Source organism: Salvelinus fontinalis, chromosome 38 (genome assembly GCF_029448725.1).
Source record: "Salvelinus fontinalis isolate EN_2023a chromosome 38, ASM2944872v1, whole genome shotgun sequence".
Lineage (NCBI taxonomy): Eukaryota > Metazoa > Chordata > Actinopteri > Salmoniformes > Salmonidae > Salvelinus > Salvelinus fontinalis.
The window spans coordinates 24,932,687-24,945,823 of record NC_074702.1 but is presented as its reverse complement, the minus strand read 5'-3'; the positions used below and the strand labels follow the sequence as shown (position 1 = coordinate 24,945,823).

The 13,137-nt window shown below is 42.9% G+C and overlaps 1 protein-coding gene across 1 annotated transcript in view; it reads left to right on the top strand.

The window, feature by feature from the left end:
• LOC129837681 (alkylglycerol monooxygenase-like) overlaps positions 1-1,786 on the top strand; it is a 38,426-nt gene extending 36,640 nt beyond the window's left edge. Inside the window, exon 13 of the mRNA XM_055904032.1 lies at positions 1,172-1,786. Coding sequence (XP_055760007.1) covers positions 1,172-1,252 — 81 coding nt within the window. The 3' untranslated portion in view covers positions 1,253-1,786. The remainder of the gene's footprint in view (positions 1-1,171) is intronic.
• The last annotated feature ends 11,351 nt before the right edge of the window (positions 1,787-13,137 follow it).

Below are 13,137 nucleotides of genomic sequence, written 5' to 3'. Positions count from 1 at the left end.
CTTAGTACGGCCAACAGAGAGATGGGAGTAGAACCAACACAGCACCCCCGGTCGATCCAACAGACAGCTCGGCCTGTTATGTGATTTGTGGGGTACTCCTGTGGCCTTGCTTCACTTTCGATCCCAACCCATCTCCAGGATGGGTACAGCTCACATCACAACGTCATGTCTCTGTAAAGTGCTGCAGTGTAAAAAGGTATGTCCGCCCTAGACGTTGAGGCTTTGGTCTCAGGCCCAGGTTGCCTCCTTCTCCTTCTTTTCTCTTTTCTTCAATCCCCCCTCCTCCCTCCCTCCCTCCCTCCGTCCTCTCCTTCCCTCCCTCCGTCCTCTCCTTCCCTCAGTGGGGAACCTGTTGCCAGGACAGGTAGTGAGGGGCGGAAAAGCGGGGGGACATTCCAGGCCCTGTTGTGCTCTCTCACTCCCTCCCACTCTCCCTCTCGGAGGAAAACAGCTGTGGCGTCCAGAGGAAACGCTGCTTTTTTCCCATCAGGCCGTTGCCTGTGATGGACAGGGGCCTGGTTTGGCTTGCTCTGCGAGGTAGGATGCAGTTTATGGGCCAGATCACAGGGGGAAAGGGGGTCGGGGGGGGAGGGACAGGCGCCACAGGACAGCTTTTGGCAGAATTTTCTGGCATATTCCCCCGTGGCGTTCGACTTCTTCACCCCAACATGAGAGCATCATGGGAGATGACTTTGCCCTACTCCTTAACCTTTGCCGTTCCTTATGTGTCCCGTGCTAATATGTCTGGCTCACAGTTCTGTGTCTTCTTTCAATCATGTATGAAGTGAAAGATGATGCTGTGTTATTCTTCTCCTTTATCAATTGTGGGGCGGATATAATATTGATCCTTCCTTACTATCCTATGAATCTAGATCTGTCAGTCTGACCATCATGTCCAGTGCACATGAATGAATGCATACAATGGTACACCAAAAATGAGGGTAAGAGAATGAAGCAAATCAAAACTACTTTGAAGCAATCCAGAGTATTTTGGAAACATACGTAAAAAAAAAATTACGTTTGTTTGTGGTAAGTGCTCACGAACAGCATCTAGTCCCAACAAGATGTAGGTGTAAAATGAGTCAGTCAGTACTCACAGACACCTAATAAAGTAAAGAACACATTGGCCTAATGCCTCTCCCTCTCTCTCTCTCTCTCTCTCTCTCTGTAGGCCTTTGTCTCCATCTCCCTGCTGTACTGGGGCCTGCAGACATTCAGCCAATTGATTGCAGTCAAGAAGAAGACAACATGAGCTTGTCAGGTCCCATTGGCTTACTGTACCTGGCTCCATCAAATGTTTGAAGGACTTTAGCCATGACTTTATGTAGCCACACTTTCCCACATATTAACCAACATACAAGCTTCTATGAATCAAATATTATATATAATGTGCATATCTTGCCTCATAATAATATTTGTTTATGTTTTTAATCGGACAAGCATAGTATGTATGAATGGCCATAGGCACTATAACTTTATGGCCATGCTTAGTGTTTCTACGCTTCTTATGGAAGGTAGCCTTTCTGATTTTGTTCAAATTGTACTGTTATATGGTGCTATTCAGTGATTGATTGATTACAATCAATGTAATACATTCCTGTTTAGTGAGCCATTGAGAATATTATGAATGACTTTTAAAACTGTATTCACCTACACCTTTACCTGTACAACAAATACCTCCTAAAACTGCAGGGTAACTTTTCCTAGGATCCCTTTTTTCATGAAATGTAACACTTCTTAACTCTATATTTTTCAGTTCCATTTTTGACTAAACAGTTTTCTGTTACCAGTCTCACTCATCATTTTAGCTGGTCTGTAGGCCAGCAGTACAGCATGCTCGACTAAATTAGACACATTTCTGGGGGAAAATGCTGTATTAGATATTCATGTATTTTATATAACTGAAACTGTGATTAGTTCGTATTAGAGCATCTGAATAAGTAGCACTATAGTAGAAACCTTCTCTACTTCACTACCATGGGCTGGAAAATAGTTTCAGGATTCTGCACCAGGTGGCACTATTGTTGCCTTAAGACTGCATTCATTTTATAGATAAGGTTGCCCCGAGACTCTGATCTTGGATCAGTTTTGTATTTTCCCAAATAATAGTTAAGGTATGGATTGGAGGAGGAAGATCTGTACCTGGGGTTGCCTAATACAGGTAACTGACAAAATAATAGAAACGCTTGAGTAAACAAGGGATTCAAAGTATATTGAAAACAGGTGCTTCCACACAGGTGTGGTTCCTGAGTTAATTAAGCAATTAACATCCCATCATGCTTAGGGTCTTGTATAAAAAAAGATGGGCTGACCATTATTTTGGCTTCCATGCCTATGTCCCCATAGGATGACAATGCCTCCATCCACAGGGCAAGAGTTGTCACTGGAGCGGTTGTGGGGGCGATACCAGAGAGAGTGTTTTCCACCACCATCAACAAAACACCAAATGATGGCATTTCTCATGGAAGAATGGTGTCGCATCCCTCCAACAGAGTTCCAGAATCTATGCCAAGGTGCATTGAAGCTGTTCTGGCTCGTGGTGGCTCAACGCCCTATTAAGGCACTTCATGTTGGTGTTTCCTTTATTTTGGTAGTTACCTGTACATCACACTGTGGGCAGCTGGCCTGGTCATAGAATTTTTTTAAACTAAAAAAACTTGGTAGCCAACCCAATAGAAGCCTAGTCAAACTGCAGAAACGTGAGTAGACTCGTAGGCCTACAGTACATATCTCTGGTGTTTGTTATTCAATGTCCAATGAGCTGTTCACTTACTTACCATCGGGCATACGGTATCGGAGTATGAGGTCTGATACCTATAGGCTCAGAGACAGTTTCTACCTACAAGCCATCAGACTGCTGAACACTTGACCTGGACTGGCCACCTGCTCTGATTCTCCTCCCCTTAGCACACATACACCCACACAGACATATACTTTTGTGTACAAAACATTAAAAAAACACCTGCTCTTTCCATGGCATAGACTGACCAGGTGAATCCAGATGAAAGCTATGATCCCTTATTGATGTCACTAAATCCACTTCAATCAGAGTAGATGAAGGGGAGGAAACAGGTTCAAGAAAGATATTTTAGCCTTGAGACAATTGAGACATGGATTGTGTATGTATGCCATTCAGAGGGTGAATGGGCAAGACAAAATATTTAAGTGCCTTTGAACCGGCTATGATTGTAGGTGACAAAAACTGCAACGCTGCTGGGGTTTTCAAGCTCAACAGTTTCCCGTATGTATCAAGAATGGTCTACCACCCAAAGGACATCCAGCCAACTTGACAACTGTGGGAAACATTGGAGTCAACATGGATCAGCATCCCTGTCAAACACTTTTGAGACCTTGTGGGTTGGGTTGGAGGAGGGGTGGGGTCAATTCAATATTACGAAGGTGTTCCTAATGTTTGGTACAGTATATTCAGTGTACATACACTGCTCAAAAAAATAAAGGGAACACTAAAATAACATCCTAGATCTGAATGAATGAAATATTCTTATTAAATACTTTTTAAATACTTTTTTTTTAGTAGTAATGTGCTGACAACAAAATCACACAAAAATTTATCAAATTTATCAACCCATGGAGGTCTGGATTTGGAGTCACACTCAAAATTAAAGTGGAAAACCACACTACAGGCTGATCCAACTTTGATGTAATGTACTTAAAACAAGTCAAAATGAGGCTCAGTAGTGTGTGTGGCCTCCACGTGCCTGTATGACCTCCCTACGCCTGGGAATGCTCCTGATGAGGTGGCGGATGGTCTCCTGAGGGATCTCCTCCCAGACCTGGACTAAAGCATCCGCCAACTCCTGGACAGTCTGTGGTGCAACGTGGCGTTGGTGGATGGAGCGAGACATGATGTCCCAGATGTGCTCAATTGGATTCAGGTCTGGGGAACGGGCGGGCCAGTCCATAGCAGCAATGCCTTCCTCTTGCAGGAACTGCTGACACACTCCAGCCACATGAGGTCTAGCATTGTCTTGCATTAGGAGGAACCCAGGGCCAACCGCACCAACCGAGGATCTCATCTCGGTACCTAATGGCAGTCAGGCTACCTCTGGCGAGCACATGGGGGACTGTGCGGCCCCCCAAAGAAATGCCACCCCACACCATGACTGACCCACCGCCAAACCGGTCATGCTGGAGGATGTGTCAGGCAGCAGAACGTTCTCCACGGAGTCTCCAGACTCTGTCACGTCTGTCACATGTGCTCAGTGTGAACCTGCTTTTATCTGTGAAGTGCACAGGGCGCCTGTGGCGAATTTTCCAATCTTGGTGTTCTCTGGCAAATGCCAAACGTCCTGCACGGTGTTGGGCTGTAAGAACAACCCCCACCTGTGGACGTCGGGCCCTCATACCACCCTCATGGAGTCTGTTTCTGACCGTTTGAGCAGACACATGCACATTTGTGGCCTGCTGGAGGTCATTTTTCAGGGCTCTGGCAGTGCTCCTCCTGCTCCTCCTTGCACAAAGGCGGAGGTAGTGGTCCTGCTGCTGGGTTGTTGCCCTCCTACAGCCTCCTCCACGTCTCCTGATGTACTGGCCTGTCTCCTGGTAGCGCCTCCATGCTCTGGACACTACGCTGACAGACACAGCAAACCTTCTTGCCACAGCTCGCATTGAGCCACTTGTGTGGGTTGTAGACTCCGTCTCATGCTACCACTAGAGTGAAAGCACCGCCAGCATTCAAAAGTGACCAAAACATCAGCCAGGAAGCATAGGAACTGAGAAGTGGTCTGTGGTCACCACCTGCAGAACCACTCCTTTATTGGGGGTGTCTTGCTAATTACCTATAATTTCCACCTGTTGTCTATTCCATTTGCACAACAGCATGTGAAATTTATTGTCAATCAGTGTTGCTTCCTAAGTGGACAGTTTGATTTCACAGAAGTGTGATTGACTTGGAGTTACATTGTGTTGTTTAAAGTGTTCCCTTTATTTTTTTGAGCAGTGTATATCCACACAGACACACACATATACATTCATGCTATACACACACATCACAACCGCTGCTACCATACTCTTCCTATGACTGCTGAATACTGCACAATTTAAACACTTTCCCCCCAATCCCCACTTCTCCAAAACACGTGTAAATATTGGACTATACATTGTGCCTTCCTGTATTATACTTATGCACAACAAAAAATCTGCTGATCCATTTACTGTACGTATTCTTATATTTTATTATTTCTTGTTGTTGCGTTCGTATCCCGTACATACAACTAATGACACTTGAAACAATGTCTCTGGTTGGTATAGAAGTGTATCAGAGCCACTCGAATCAGCAGCTGAGCCCTGGTCCTCTGATGCTACTGTTTGTTTTGTTGTTGTGTGAAAACACTGTGAATTATTCCAAAACATACAGGATAGTAAACCGTCAGACGGCTTCTGTCTCACATATTCCCTCAGCACTGTTTGATATTGCACTGTTGCTTTTCAAAATGCCAGTATTTTACACAGCATATGCCAAATAAAGCTAAATAAAAGATGTGTTCAACTCAGTCAGTAGTATTTACTGCAGGTTGTTTTGGTGTATGAAAGGATATCACATGCACTGTTATTTGGAGATACACAGTTAATAGGCAAGCCTACTCCTTTTTACCTCCAAGGACTTTATTTGTTATGTACATTTTAGCTCTGTGTTTGGTTGATCCTGTCACTTGACCTGGATTTTAACCTTTATTTTAAGCCTTTTACAGAAATGATAATTACCATCTGATCCAGGTCAGGTGACATGATCAACCAAAACACAGCGCCCTTGACTTATGTTCAGAGGTAAACTGGCTCTGGCAGCCAAAACAGCCAAATACTACATCTAAATGTGAATTGATTTTCATTGAGATACGGTTCTAGAAACATAAAGCCCTGTACTTTCATATCAAATCAAAATAATTTAAAAAATGCAAAATATACAGTTTAACACTTTTTTAACAGTATTTTTCAGTTACAAAACTTTTTTGACATCCTTCCATTACACACAGGTGTTCAGAGACGCTAGATATCTCTTAAGAACAGCTGGTCGTCTCTGCTTTCGTAAGCGCTGTAATGTGGACATTTGGCCATGTGGGGACCTAACCATATAAAGGTGTGCAATAATTTAACATTTTGTTTTTTGAAAATGATTTCTCGTCGATATGAAAGTATCAACGTTTAGACAGAGCATTTGGGCAGCATCAGACCTCTCCCCCTCCAGCATATAGGTACTTGAAACAGCCACGCAGGCACGGATGGACCCGGGCCCACCCACTGGGGAGCCAGGCCCACACAATCAGATTTAGCAACAAAAAAACATTATCATATTTTTTTAATGCTCTACTTGTCAGTGTTCCAAATGGGACATTATTTTTCGTTTTACCTAAACATGCAGGTCAGGGTAGGGGATGAGGTTAAGGATAGGGTTTAGGTAAGGTCGTCCCAAGGATCTCGTTTGAACCGTTTGAACAGATTTTACCCACAATGCATTTCGCTTTGGAACATGCCATTAGCCTAATGTTCCCCAATTACCATCTTCCCACAAAGCCGGCTTGCCTGTCACAATCTCTGACCAGAAAACATGAAGGACCTCTCTCTATAATTAAGTAGAAAAACAATTAAGCATTAACATTACTATAGCTTAACTATGTGCGTTTTAATTGATAAACATGATCCGTTTTGGTAGCAACATTACATCATAAAATGCATGAACAGGAAGGGTAACCTATTTGTACTGGGGGACGTGCAGAATGTTGTTTGGTAACAATCCTATTGCCGGCGTTCCGACCACAAACATTAATTTCTTCTCTTTTCACAGGGGATCAACAATATGCAACTTCGGGATAATATCGGACGTTATACAATAAGTAAATGCCTTTCTCATATCCAATGAACAGTTGTAATAAATGGCTCATTTATCAGCAATCATCAGTTGAAACAACAACATCAGTTGAAACAAAACCAGAAGAGTTCTGGCCTGAGGGTCGCAGTAAGTAGGCCTACATTTTTCCCTACAGGTCAGAATGCTTGGCTGCCAAAAATGTATTTTATTTTTCAAATTCTTTCAATTTAGTCTTATTTTTTTTTTCTACCTTTATTTAACCAGGTAAAACCCATTGAGGTTAAAAACCTATTTTGCGAGGGTGACCTAGCAAGAAGGCTAAACAGGCAAATAGCAGCGTGTACATAAAACATTACAGAAAAATACAGAATACACACAAAAGACAAAGGGTCACAAGTTAAAGATACGATTGAAGATTAGAAACAACTGCAGTTATCACAAACAGTGTTGTCGATCAGAGTCTTAAAAACAGGCAAAGACACTAACTCCCCTAACTTTAAACTTCTGAAGCATGTTCCAGAACTGGGGTTGGATATGGCTCGACAACGTACCTCAATCCAGGGATGGAAGATGTCGCTGTACTGCTGCTTATCCCAGTTGACAAATTTAGAGGATTTAAATACTGTTCGTTTTTAATTCAACTGCATTTTTCATCCTCATGCTAGGTAGCAGAAGCCACAGCAGCCATTTTGGAATGTCATGTAGAACGTTGCGTTAAACAACAAAGGATAGTCAGCAAAGCAGGCAGCAGAAATGTAACCATCCGAGATATCAAAAGGATAGTTTTAAGGCTATATGGTGTTTTGTTTACATTTACAAACATTTACAAAAATTGAACTAAACCCATGAAGCATTTCTAAGTTATAGTCTTCAAGAATCAATTGGTACATATAATTAATTTAAGAGTCCAAAAGTAGTATAACCGGTGTCAGTGTGCTGGCTTACCATGTAGAGCTTCCTCCCTGAACTTGAACCAGGGTCCTCTAACTCGCCAACACACATGACCACCCGCTTGACAACGTACGAGTCGTTTGAGCTATACAAAAGCTCGCTGTGGAGTGACGTTACGATACGCTATTAACTCTGTTGCAGTAGCGTAACCTTTAAATGAGTAGGGCACAAGCTCTGTGACACCGATCACTGTCTCTTTTAGATAGAAATTAAGCTACAACCATAGGCTTCAGAATCCCATTTGACAGGATTACTTCTCCAACTCACTCCACCTATCATCACTTCACGATTGAGACGAGCCAAAGCATACCGTCTCATTTCTAAGAATTTCTCACCTTTCGGAGGCTCTATTGGGACAAAAAGGCATACAAATGCCAGACTCAATGTTTGAATATAATGTGTCAATAGAAGAAGTGTTGCAATTCGTTCTACGTTATGTACAGAGCGTGTAGGCTACATACATTTGCGAGGCTGGTGGTTATGCTGCTTCTAGATGTGTACTGTTTGTCTTTAAATGTCAATTAAGCATGCTTTCTGTGTATCGGTCTATCATGTATATCTGAAATAGAATCCTAACTATAGGTAGTAGAATTGGGCTTGTTGCATCTCTACACAAAGCTTTGTTAGTTATACGGGTGTGGGAGAATTCTCCCCCTGGGTTTACCCTAATGAAAAAGGAAAGACAATAAGAATAAGCTCTCACCCTTGTGCCAAATTAAACACAATGCAATTAGGAACAGTCATTTACGCCTACAAACATAATGACACCTCAATGAAACCTCTATATATGTTTTCCTCCACTTCCACTTGTTCTGTCTGCGACTTAATTCTTCATTAGACGGACTGAACTAAATCGTAAATGAATGCAATAAGACTCAGACCGCATGACTGCATGAATGTCCACTTTACTGCATGGCACACCTGCATCTGTTCCCTAGTCCAAGAATACTATGTATCAAGTAGTGACATCACACATTAAGGATGCCCATTGGTGTCAAACCTATTACACGACACCACTACTTGTGAGATTTCCTGTATGAGATGTTACACAGTAATTGTATTGTACCTGAATTGTTTTGTTTTGCCCTCTTCAGTAGCTGCAGTGAGAGACAGCATGTTATACCTGTAGCTGATTTCAACACATCAATGTTTTGTGTTACGACAGCGTCATTTTGTCAGTTGTCACACGTTTATGATCGAAATTTACAAAAGCCTTTTCTCTGACTAAAGAAAACATTGTTTCCTCTCCATCTCAGTCTAAAACGATCCAAACAGCTCCACGATAACATCCAACAAATGAAGGTCTTCCACAGGCCCCCGTTTATCACTCAAAAACAGAATTAGTGGGTGAGTAAAGCATCTCTGCATCTCCCGCGGGGAACACCAAGCCTTCAAAGATCTCAGCTGTGACTTGACCTGCGTCAGTAGCAAACAACATTCTGCTGAAGCCATTTTCTAACTCACATATGTTGTTCTAACCAGGGTAGCCTAGTGGTTAGAGCGTTGGACAAGTAACCAAAAGGTTGCAAGATTGAATCCCCGAGCTGAAAAGATAAAAATCTGTCGTTCTGCCCCTGAACACGGCAGTTAACCCACTGTTCCTAGGCCGTCATTGAATATAAGAATTTGTTCTTAACTGACTTGCCTAGTTAAATAAATATAAAAATGTGTTTTTCATCACCTTCTTGTGAATTTATAACAGACAGACATCAATAAGAATATGCATAGACACAAATGCTATTTACTGTCATAGTGTCTTCCAAGACTGAAAGCTTCTTCATCGGGAAGCTTGATTCAATCTCTGGTCTATTCTTGTCTTAAACGTCCCCCACTGAATAATACTCCAGGATGAATTCTGAGTAAACGCCTATAGTATGGACAAGAATGGCACAGTGGATTGTAATATACACTATATAAACAAAAGCATGTGGACACCCCTTCAAATGAGTGGATCTGGCTATTTCAGCCACACTCGTTGCTGACAGGTGTATAAAATCGAGCACACAGCCGTGTAATCTCCATAGACAAACATAGGCAGTAGAATGGCCCTTACTGAAGAGCTCAGTGACTTTTAACATGGCACCATCATAGGATGCCACCTTTCCAACAAGTCAAATAATTGCTCTGCTAGAGCTGCCCTGGTCAACTGTAAGTGCCGTTATTGTGAAGTGGAAATGTCTAGGAGCAACAACGGCTCAGCCGCGAAGTGGTAGGCCACACAAGCTCACAGAATGGGACCGCCAAGTGCTGAAGCGCGTAGCGTGTAAAGATCGTCTGTCCTCGGGTTGCAACACTCACTACCGAGTTTCAAACTGTCTCTGGAAGCAACGTCAGCACAAGAACTGTTTGTCAGGATCTTCATGAAATGAGTTTCCATGGTTGAGCAGTTGCACTAAAGTCTAAGATCACCATGCACAATGCCAAGCGTCGGCTGGAGTGGTGTAAAACACGCTGCCATTGGACTCTGGAGCAGTGGAAACACATTCTCTGGAGTAATGAATCACGCTTCACCATCTGGCAGTCCGACGGACTAAACTGGGTTTGGCGGATGCTAGGAGAATGCCACCTGCCTGAATGCATAGTGCCAACTGTAAGGTTTGGTGGAGGAAGAATAATGGTCTAGGGCTATTTTTCATGTTTCGGGCTAGTCCCATTAGTTCCAGTGATTGGAAAGCTTAATGCTACATCATACAATGGCATTCTAGATGATTCTGTGCTTCCAACTTTGTGGCAACAGTTTGGGGAAAGCCCTTTCCTGTTCCAGCATGACAATTCCCCCGTGCACAAATCAAGGTCCATACAGAAATCGTTTGTCGAGATCGGTGTGGAAGAACTTGATTGGCCTGCACAGAGCCCTGACCTCAACCTCATTGAACACCTTTAGGATGAATTGGAACGCCAACTGCGTACTCCCAACATCAATGCCCAACCTCACTAATGCTCGTGTGGCTGACTGGAAGCAAGTCCCTGCAGCAATGTTCCAACATGTAGTGGAAAGCCTTCCCAGAAGACTGGAGGCTGTTATAGCAGCAAAGGGGGGACCAACTCCATATTAATGCCCTTGACTTTGGAATGAGATGTTCGACGAGCAGGTGTCCACACACTTTTGGTCATGTAGTGTTCTGTAGCTTAATCTCCCCTCCATTGCTTCCCTGCTCTCAGCATTAGGAGATGAATTACAGACACTGCATTTTCTTCCTACATCACTGACTCTGTATGAAGATAACATTATGCCAGTGTGATATCATCAAAGCACTTGTGTGAGTCTAAGAGTGTTGCGCTCAGTCGACCAACACTAACTCACGTTAGCAGTCAGCTGAAACACACTGTGGCATTCCCCTGTGCAATGCATTTCAGTATCTCTCACCTCTGACATGTCAGTAATTGCAACCTGGACGTAAATACGAGAGGATATGCTGTCTGAAATAGCCGTAACACCTTTCCAACATCGATAGCCATATAGTAAGAAACTAAAACAACATTTGGGGATATGATATAATTATAGATATCTAATAGATGTGTTATTTTTCTGGGGTTTTCTTCTTCTACGGCACCAGCCAACAGATGGACAGAGCAAATGTGATTTTTCTTCTCCCACTGCCATAAAATGTTCTTGTGACTCATGTTATGGTTATAGCCTTGTGCCACCAACTGTCAGCATGGCACTGGAAGGAGTAGTACACACACACACACACACACACACACACACACACACACACACACACACACACACACACACACACACACACACACACACACACACACACACACACACACGCACACACGCACACACACATTCGATAGGACATATCGATCAGACAAAGCTCCACTACCTCATCCCACCCATCTTCAATCTCTCCAAACCAAAACGCTGTCTTGTCTTGTGCTCTTGTGCCCTGTCTTATACTGTAGAATTGAGTGATGGATGGACAGATGGAGAAGTTGAGAGAATATAGAGGCCTATTTGGAACGAGTGATGACATGAGGACAGTGTGGAGGAGGTCTGTGGAGAACAACTGTCAATCCCTTCAAAGTTCATGCTCCCATGCACCTCTCTGTGGGCATTTACACAGTGTGAGGCCCAACTGTCCAATCGGTAACTATCAAAACAGACTGCCAGCCACTAGGGACCCGTATTGTAGTTGCTGGAGTATACTGGGGATGGTACTTATGTAATATCCTATTATTATACACAGCCAGCCAGCCATACTAGATCGCCAATCAGCGGTCTACTCACATGAATATGTTTAATGACCGGCATACGCCCACACCATTCTGTTTGTTGGAGTACGCCTACACCATTCCAACAGAGAAAGCTTATTTTTAACATATTTAATTAAAAATAATTAGAAAGGGAAACTATTTCACTCATATTGTAATTAATTACAGGTCATATTTCATAGAAATCTGGAAACACTGAACAGTTACTTTATATATACCTTATATAATGTGTTTACAGTATACGGCTTATATACAGTTGAAGTCAGAAGTTTGCATACAGCATAGCCAAATACATTTAACTCAGTTTTTCACAATTCCTGACATGTAATCCTAGTAAAAATCCCATGTCTTAGGTCAGTTAGGATCACAACTTTACTTTAAGAATGTGAAATGTCAGAATAATTGTAGAGAGAATGATTTATTTCAGATTTTATTTCTTTCATCACATTCCCAGTGGGTCAGAAGTTTACATACACTCAATTTGTATTTTGTAGCATTGCCTTTAAATAGTTGAACTTGGGTCGAACGTTTCGGGTAGCCTTCCACAAGCTTCCCACAATAAGTTGGGTGAATGTTGGCCCATTCCTCCTGACAGAGCTGGTGTAACTGAGTCAGGTTTGTAGGCCTCTTTGCTCGCACCCGTTTTTTTCAGTTCTGCCCACAAAGTTTCTATAGGATTGAGGTCAGGGCTTTGTGATGCTTTGTGGCTCCAATACCTTGACTTTGTTGTCTTTAAGCCATTTTGCCACAACTTTGGAAATATGCTTGGGGTCATTGTCAATTTGGAAGACCCATTTGCGACCAAGCTTTAACTTTCTGACTGATGTCATGAGATGTTGCTTCAATATGTCCAAATCATTTTCCTGCCTCATGATGCCATCTATTTTGTGAAGAGCAGCAGTCCCTCCTGCAGCAAAGCAACCCCACAACATGATGCTGCCACCCCCGTGCTTTACGGTTGGGATGGTGTTCTTCAGCCTGCAAGCCTCCCCCTTTTTCCTCCAAACATAACGATGGTCATTATGGCCAAACAGTTCTATTTTTGTTTAATCAGACCAGAGGACATTTCTCCAAAAAGTACGATCTTTGTCCCCATGTGCAGTTGCAAACCGTAGTCTGGCTTTTTTATGGCGGTTTTG